This window comes from Anguilla anguilla, chromosome 7 (assembly GCF_013347855.1).
Source record: "Anguilla anguilla isolate fAngAng1 chromosome 7, fAngAng1.pri, whole genome shotgun sequence".
In the NCBI taxonomy this organism is placed as follows: domain Eukaryota; kingdom Metazoa; phylum Chordata; class Actinopteri; order Anguilliformes; family Anguillidae; genus Anguilla; species Anguilla anguilla.
Genome location: NC_049207.1, coordinates 35,707,896 through 35,717,450, shown reverse-complemented (window position 1 = coordinate 35,717,450; position 9,555 = coordinate 35,707,896). Strand labels below are relative to the sequence as shown.

At 39.9% G+C, this 9,555-nt stretch overlaps 1 protein-coding gene across 4 annotated transcripts in view; it reads left to right on the top strand.

Annotated features, from left to right (window-relative positions):
* The first annotated feature begins 2,438 nt into the window (after positions 1-2,438).
* Positions 2,439-9,555, top strand: part of reep1 (receptor accessory protein 1) — a 49,562-nt gene continuing 42,445 nt past the window's right edge. For all 4 annotated transcript variants that reach the window (XM_035425880.1, XM_035425879.1, XM_035425878.1 and 1 more), the window contains exon 1: positions 2,439-2,585. In XM_035425880.1, coding sequence (XP_035281771.1) covers positions 2,554-2,585 — 32 coding nt within the window. In that variant the 5' untranslated portion in view covers positions 2,439-2,553. The remainder of the gene's footprint in view (positions 2,586-9,555) is intronic.

Below are 9,555 nucleotides of genomic sequence, written 5' to 3'. Positions count from 1 at the left end.
CCATCCAACAAGCCTTGATTGACAAAAGAATCAGCAAGCCCGTAGAATTAGAGCTCCATAGGTCGCAACTTGTGTACCCTTCTGTCCTGCTCTGTTGTCTGTTATTTCGTGGAGATGCACTTTTAGTGTTTGTAAGGCTTATAATGGATAGGCTTATCTGCAGGTAGGAATCCTCCTCGCTGTTTTGCTAAACTAGAACCGGAAAACTTGATAGTGGAGAATAGGAGCAGACGCATATGACCCAGCAGGCTTTGCATATGAGAAAATAACAACAGTGTGAGAGAAATTAAGAGAAATGATGAAATTGCGTAGTTGAAACAATATGTTTTTATCAGAATGGGCATGTAGGTGAAGGTTGACATAATCACAGACTATAGTGTGAAGTAAATGAAGTGACCATGAGCGATCTTAGTTTCCTTTTCGAATGGTATATATAATACTCAGTATAAAGCATATAATGTTGAAGTGGAGGCATTGATGTGCTTCTGTCATGTACAGTATTAGTAGTTATAATTATGAGTGAGTCATGATTTTAAATGTAATGTTTTAATGGGGAGTTGCAGAATGTACATACGTAGTAATTGTTTGTATGTGGCTAGATAGAGAACAGGGTGAGGTAACATGAATGTAGAAACGCGGCGTTTGCTGATAAGAAGGTTTTGTAAGTGAAGAAATATAGTTAGTAGAAATGGCACAGTGGTGAACTGGTGTAACTTTGTAATAAAAGGAATACATTTGCCGTCATGAAATGCATATGGGTGGCCGTGGGTGACTTTTGGTAAAGAAAATATAAAGCGTAAGAAAACGTTAGTGTAAAAGAGGAAATTGTCTGCCTGAGGGCGAGGCGGGATTCAATCCTTCAACCGGAGGTTTAGCAGTCTGTGACTTTGTTAATGCAGCACCATGACATAGCTATGCAATGCGTGAAATATCATTAGCGAACCTGTCCATGGTTTTAAAGAAGAGCACAGGCCAGTAAGCACAGAAGAGCTCCCGTTGAATCCATTTGGCTTTGCAATATTGTAGCCGGTTAATAACTCAACGTGCAGACGGTACGTCATAATGCAGTGTATACGTTTGGTGAACGGCGGGTAGATATGGTGCAAAAGCAATAATTGAGAAGTAGTAGACAATTATTAGTGAGGGTAAAAGCAGGTTAAAGAAACATGTTCCTAGCTAGGATTGAACCTAGGACCCGATGTTCCCAAGACTGTAACCTTGCACACTAGGCCACAGGCAGACTACCTGTTTAAACTGGAAATGTTTCAGAGGAAAAAGGTATGGGTATTTTGCGTGTATGCAAGTTTTTGATTGGGTCGTGTAGGTGAAGATTTGGCTGGTGTCGGTAAAATGTCCAATCGGGAAACATTTTGTTTCTGCGATAGGCGGCAGGAAAAATAAGAATTAGAAGAAGACGAAGAAGAAGACGAAGAAGAAGAAGGAGAAAATGCAAAATCTTCTTAGTTTGGGGTTTTATTGTGTGGACATGTGAAGTTGTTTATTAATTCTGTCTGTTGAAATGGGGTGAGAATGTACAGAATTTCATGTTTTTAGGGCTGAGTGTCTGTGGCTGTTGTGGTTATTTCTGTGGGGAACCCTGAAATGTATTTCTGTATTTCTGTCTCTGTTTTTCCCTGTTTTTCTTCTGTTTTGTTCTTCTCGTTCCCCTGTTGCTTTCAATTATTTTATTATTTCTCGTTATTTAATCATCGTCCCCACCTGCCTCTCGTTTTCTCTTCCCTCTGGTTTGTTCTTTGAGTTCACCTGTGTCTTGTTACCCCTGTCTATTTAAGTTCTTTGTCCCCTTAACTCGGGTGCTGGTTCCTTGTGTTTGTTTCCGACTTGTGTTTGTTTTTGACCTTATGTACCTGCCCGTGTTTTTGACCTGCTTGTGCGTTTCTGCCTTTGTCTCCGCTTGTGCTTCTGCTGTTTGTTTTCCGTACTTGTGAAGTTCTGTTTTTTTTTTTTTGTATTCTTTTAGTTTTCGTTATATGCCCCTCGTGGCTCTTTGTTTCTTCTGTTTTTTGTTAGTAGTCTTATTTGTATCAACGTTTTTTAGTTTCGTGTTTTTCCCACTCTGCGCCTGGGTCCTAACCCCCGTACCTTGACAGTATAGGTGTATAGGGCATGACGTCCTAAATGTCTGACCCAATTTAAGATATACACTGAACCTAAAATAATAAATTTAGAAAACACAAAGTGATCTGTAGAAGACCTTTCTAGTCAAGCATATATGTAGCATTGGCACGGTTTCATCCAAATCTAACCATAAATTTCAGTTATGTTATTTATGGACAGATACACACCCAGAGGTTATCAGTCGCCTAGCAGTGGCGGTTAACAGGGAATATGGAACAGACACCTGTTTTTTTTTTTTTTTTTTTGTCCCTTTGAGGCGCTGGTGCTCCCCCTGGCGACTCCACTAAAAGTGCAACGCCTGCGCTGAAGGGGCTGTCAAATGACAGGCGCAAGAACCGCTTGTTTGACTGTTCATGCTGAAAGATAAGAAACTCCTCCCTGCCGAAAGCACGCGTACTCTGCCTTCTCAGCGAAATGGTCTCATGGATTATCTCTAGACTTGTGGTGTAAGTAATTGTGTTGTCTCTTTTTTTAAGTAACGATTCGTTTATACTTGCAATTCATTGACTGTTCTATGGTAGACGGAGCACCGCCGATGTGATTCGGACAGATGTTATTATCATAACTGCTTGCGACACGGTGAATCGGGGTGTTGTGCGGGCTGTCTGAGACTCAAATAACATCGCTTTACTGCAGCTATAGCAGGAATTGAAATGTATGTTTTCATTTGGGTTTTTGTCTCTAGCGGGGGTAAAGTAATAACACGTAAGATTTGTTGACCACTTCAGTTTTGGTTTAAACATATTTTAGTTGTTAGTTTTTAATTACCTTCCTGTTTATGGAACTGTATCACTGTATCTATAGCTACTGGCTTTTGGTTGATTCGAGAATCCTTTTGTTGCCACGTCCATTCGATTGAGCAGCTATTTCTCTGGGGTATCTAATTGCAGTATGAACTGATTTGTGCGATGTCTTCGCCTATGTAATGTGCATGTGTAATTTTTGACATGAGCTATCATTTTTTTTCGGACAAAGAAATGAAACTCTGCCTTTTAGACTGATGGAAATCCTATTCATGCTTTACGCTGACGTAATTGGCGCTACCCTTTTCTAGATAGCTGACACATTAATTTATTCATCATTATTGCACTCACGCATCCCAAAACGTGCATTAATCAAAGGAAAATCAAATGTGTATAGTCTATCGTCTTACAAAATACATGCGCTTTTAAAGACCGTTCGCGTTTCCCTTGGTTAGCCATTACGTTTTAAAGGAAAACCTGCTAGACAAAAATCTAATCTCATTGGTCGAAATATTTCGCTAGATGACATTTATGTTTCGTTGAGCCATTTATAAATGTTAAGCTTCGGTCCTTTGCCATTAGAATTTTATAAATGGTAAAATGTGGATCGAGGTCCTTTAGACAAGCTGAGCTTGACATAGATATAATGTACACGGTAAAATGAGGTGAAACGTTGGCTACAGAAAGGCCTATCTTAGGCCCATCCATTTTTAAAAACGTGTCCTTTGATCCCGAGAAACAAGATTTTTAACACTTCAGTTATTCATTTATTTAATTTTATTCATTGAATGTATATGAATATATAGCTCTTGTGATTTAGACCAGGGGCTAATTTCCCCTGCAGGGAACAAAAATTAATAGCCGCGTCTTAGGAGGATATGTTTCTGCCTGTGCTTGCCCCATATTTGTTGAAGGATTGTCTATCATAAAAAGCTGTTGTGTAGGCCTAAAGCTTTTCTGTTTAACACATAGATGCACTGAAAGTTTAGACATTAGATTACTGGGGTTATTATTATTATTTTTTTTTACAAATAAGTGAATATCTTGTGTGATGCAATACAAGCCAAAGCATATCTGTTGCAGTGTAGTATCAGGTGTTCTGGGCCAAGTGCTGTGTCATATGTCCCTTGCATCATAAGTAGCGCTGACCAGGGGCCGCCTTTGTGCCTACTGTACTATAATATGCCATTTTTTATAAATAAAGTTAGATAGTAATTTGGTTCAGTTGATCAGGTCATGCTGTACTCAGTGATGTGTTTCTGTTCTATTGTGTTTGGCTTTTGAAGTGTAAGACAGTATTCAAATAACAACTAATTCTTGCTGAATTCAGGAGGATGTGACAGTTGGCCAAGCATTCCATGGTGGATTAAAATTTCACTCTACAATGTTGCGATGACAAAAACATTATCACAATAATGCATTGACATCCCAGTCAGTTTTTACAAGTGCACTCAGGACTGAAGATGAACTGAAAATCATAAATGATATCCCAGACACCAGTTTCCATTTATATGTAGCTAAATGGAATCATGGGTGGGGTTGTAACAGACTGTAGAAAAAATATGGACCAAGTCACTGTGACATCACCCATTGTTTTAAAATCGCAGAAGTGCCGTTTTTGGGCGCTGCCATGTTGTACAAATTGAAGGCAGAGACTGCTGTAAAGAAAAGTGGGGGGAGGGAGGGGGAGGGGTTAGGGTTAGGGTTATATAGGCATGAAGTCTGGCTGAGTCCGGGTTGTCCACTAAGCACGTGAGGTACACTAAGCATGTGAGATCCCTGATTCATCCACAAAATCTTGTCCAAATAACACTAACTTAACACATTATCACATACAGAGACATTAGATGAAGAAACAAACTACAAGAGACAAATTTAATTTTCTTGTGGGGAAAAAAAATGATTTATTTTGACTATTGTTACCATTGACTTACCTTAATGGGTGGCTGAAACACCAATACTGGAGCCAACCATGCTGGCGCTAGTGAGCAGTGTCCCTCAACAAGACCAGGAAATGAGCTTCAGCAAAGAAGCCAGGTTTTGTCCGCTTGGGTTACAGCGGATGAGTTAAACCTGAGCAATAAAGGATTTGTACTTTTTTTTTTTTTTTTGCTGTCCTGTTTAAGATAAAATCTCACAGCTCCTATGGCATGCGTAATTGAGCTGTTGAATTCTCAGTATGTCTCATAAATTTGAACCATTTCTTATTGTTCTTATTCACATGCAAAATGGCATTGGATGGTTGGCTTAATATCAGCATGTGCTGCTCAGCTGAACATTGTTTGGTGTGGCCGAGCAACCACGAAACTGATTAACACAGGTTTTCCAGGAGTTGCTGACTCAATTTAAGTGTTGACAGGGGGAGAGAGAAGATAAATTCTCATTCAAAGCTGTGGTTAGTTAAAGTAATAATCTCGAAGATTTTCATTAAAATAAATGTCTAAGTCACTATATATCGCCGAATTAGGTAACACAATGGTGATTGAGCCTATTATATTAATTTATATTATTATAATTTATGATTAAAGAACTGGGTGTCTGTGGCGACATTCCCGGGAAAAAATCACAAGCGGCGCATAGTGACGCGTTTTTCATCACCTATCAGTGGTTGGTCCGCCAGAGAGGGTAGGCGGAGCTAACTCAACAGGCTTGCTCTACAACTCACTTGTGTGTGAGTGGCGTACTATTTTTTCCAGTGTCTGCTTGCGTTACAATAACAGAGAAAGGGGGGGGGGGGGGGGGTTATGGCACCCTAAAGTTTTTGTGTAACATGAGAGGTCATATTATTTGTTGATGTAGATTTCGTATTACATTTGATGAAAATGTAACATTACTAAATTACATAGCTATTTCCAAAGCTAACGCTAGCTACCGGAGCATGTCAAGAAAGCCAGCATTAGCTTAGACAACGTTGCGCACAGTATCCATCTCTCATATCAGGTAACGTTGCGTTAGTTAGCTAGCTAATGTAATTAACACAATCTAATATCAGCTAACAATTCGAAAAAACGCTAGCTAACGCTACCGACCGGTACCGACCTCGCCAACCATCTCTCGAATGCAATGCTACCTTGTTGCAACGTTGCAATGTAGCTAACTAAAGGGGCAGGCAACGGTTCTTCTACTAACCAGTTCACCCCACTGCAATTTTCTCTGAAACATTCTAAAACCGTTTCGTCTCGTTGCGAATCATTGATCTGAACTGGCGTTACCATTATTTACATTGCCATCAAGTTCATCAGTATATTATAATGATCGGAATAAAGCCGGGGTATACGTGGAGCAGAGCCGGGTCTGATTTCTGTGTAAAGATGTCAAGCCGGAGAAAACTAAATAAAAGAATACGGCAGTATGGATTAGCGTTATTTTATTACGCTTCCTCATATATTCCTTCAGCCTTGGTGCCCTTTTTTGATGAAATCTTTGTTTTTGTTTTATTCTTCTTGTTCTGATTGCTAATTTAACACCCAGCTCAGCTTTATTCTCGAACAGTTTAGCTAGCAAAACCAGAAACACCAGGGGTAACATTTTGTAAGGCAGTTGTTTCAAAAATATTACACAACAGTCATTCACGAAAAAGACTGTTTATTGTGAACGAGATACATAATTGCACGAGCCACAGCGAATCCCGCGGATTCTTCTCTGCAGTGTAAAGATGTTCATACCGGGCAAAAGGTGGATAAAGAACGTGTGTGGAAATTGATCATCACTAATTCTACCCCAGATCTGCTACAGCATTTTAACCCGGCTCGGCAGTGTAAAGACTGTTTAGCCTAATGTTAGACAATGAATGAGTATGTACATAACATTATTTTTATAACAACCCTTTTTTGTTCAGTAAATAAGTGTTATAGTTGGCGTGGCCCAGGTGCCAACTGACTGACGTCACACAGGTGACACTGGTTGGATCCGGTTGGATCTATGGGAAGTGAGGTCCAAAACCGCACCTGCAATTACCGTTTCTCGCCATTGGTACCGCCATAGAGAACGAAACGGAAATCTTCGAGATTGTAACTAAGTCATACGGCTAATAAACTGACTCAGAGCAGCATGTCTGGTGCCATCAGTGGGAACTATAGGCAGGGCCATCTTATTCCAGGGTTACAAGCACTGCTGCCCAATGTCCAGTCGCCCAACACTTTTAGGGGGCACAGACTTGCCCCAAAATGAAAATGAGTTATTAATAAAATGAAAACATTTAAAGCCAGACTCGGCGATATGTCACATGCATTACCATTGTTTCTCTTTGGCATTTTTTTGTGTGTTTTTGGCATGCTGTAGTAGGGGCATGTCGCTGTGAAAAAAAAAAAAAGGTGCCCCTGAGCTACATCCACAGAGCAGTATACAGGAGGCATACACTCTATGCCCATTTCCGCTGTGTACGAATTGATTTAAGTTAGCTAGCAAAATGTCAGTGCCAGGAAATCTGGACAGTGGTGCAACATCAACATGATACATTTTTATGGTAGGCTATCCTCACGCCAGCAAGTAGAGATTTTTTTGTAAAACCAAAGTGGCACGCTTTTGTATTTCCAGCCATGGAAGTATTTATTAGGCCATGCAAAGAATAATCCTTGACTGGGTGTGAGGTTATTGGGTGTGAGGTTATTTGATTTTAATGCACAACACGGAGAAGTGCATTCAAATCTTTTCACCTCATACTTTGGAGTGAATTATCCTGTTCATAATATGGTTATGCGCCAAAAAATTAAACAAGCATTTTTGTTAAAGGTGCTGTTTCCCTGGCAACACATGAGGGTCAGACTCAGACTAATATCAACCACAGTAAAGTGATTGTGGTTGTGTTTCAACCACTGCCATCCCACAATAAACTATTTAACTTTGCCTGTGACTGACACATCTGGGGGGCGTTCATTTTCTAACATCACTGATAAAGAACAAAACGAGATCGCCATGGTTAGGGTGGCCAAATGTGCTGCCTGCAATGTAATCACAAACGCAATGTAATCAATGGGCATTTCACACACAAACATAAAAAAAAATTGGCACATGGGCTCACTTTAACAGGTCATTTAACAAGAAATATACAAAATTAGAGTAGGTAAAGCTATTAAATCATTTAAAAAGTGAACTGATAGTTCAGTGATGTTACTTTTTTACTTTATAAGTCAGAAATGATTATGCTAATTTGAATCTGTATACGAGCATTTGTGCCTGCACTTAATGCTTCACCAAAATCAATGGGCTCATTATAAAAACACTATCCACACTGAAGGCATTATTACTCATTTTATCACATGAAAAACTCACTGTGAAATGTTTTAGATGTTAATTGGTTGTTATTTATTCATACCTTCATATATTTAGGAATATATTTTTGTGGATTCCGCTGATTATAAATTTCTTGCTTATTTTCTATTCATGCTGGAATGTTTTAACTGATAACCATTGTCACATCCTGGATTTAGTCTGTTCTTCTGGTCTCATTCCTTCAGATGTTCATGGCTTCGACTTAAACATTTCTGACCTTATTCTCTGAGATAAGTAAACTCACCCGTGCACCTGTGAATTCCGCACTGCTCCACACCCCTGCACTCTGCTCTGAAATTTCAAATTTCAATTTCTTCCATTCAAAAATGCGTGCTATCAATTTATGGCTCTCTCTGGCCTTCGCGCCGGCCACTCAAATCCGGCCACTAGCTCCTCGCTGGGTCCTGTTTTCTCCAGCTTCGGCTCAGTTGACACAGATCAAATCTCCAAACTCATTAACTGCTGCAAACCCACATCCTGCCTTCTAGACGCTATGCCCAATGCCTTACTTAAAGCCTGCCTCTCTATAATCTGCCCTGCTATTGTCAATATAATTAACAGTTCACTATCCTCTAGCTCTGTACCTAATGACCTGAAAATCACTTCCATCACCCCAACAAACAACAAACTACAGGCCAATTTTATATTTACCATTCCTGGCAAAAGTTCTGGAACATATAGTGGCATCCCAATTACAAAACCACATGCAGAAAAATAACTTGTATGAGCAATTCCGGTCTGCTTTCCACTTGAAGCACAGCACAGAAACTGCCCTGGTGAAGGTCATTATCATCTGCTCATAGCTGCTAATGCAGGTGCTGTTGTTATATTGGTTATTTTAGACCTAAGCGCAGCGTTTGACTTTGTTAATCGCAGTCTTCAAATCGCCCCTGGCCCCTGTCACCCAGGCCATGCCCCAGGGCTCAGTGCTAGAACCACTGGCTTTTCTGATTTATATGCTACCTCTTGGTGAGATCATTCGAAGGCATGGTCATGTTTTCCAGTGTTTTGCAGATGATACACAGATTTATCTCTCTTCTCCTTCCAAACTCCCTCCGTCATCACTGCTCATTTGCCACAGAGACTTAAAGCAATGGATGACTGTCAACTTCCTTCAGTTAAATAGCGACAAAACAGAAATTTGAGTAATTTAAAATAATTCCAAGCTATCCAAATTCAGCCACTTCACTTTAAATATTGATGGATTCTCTGTTCAAGCCTCAATGGCAGTTTGTAACCGAGATGTCATTCTCAATCATCAGGTGTTTTTTCAACCTCATGTCAATAATCTGGTCAAAACTTAATTTTTTCACCTTAGAAATATTTCTTGCCTTCGTCTTTCACTATCCACCCTCACTACTGAATGCTTAATTCATGCTTTTGTTGCCTCCCATCTTGACTT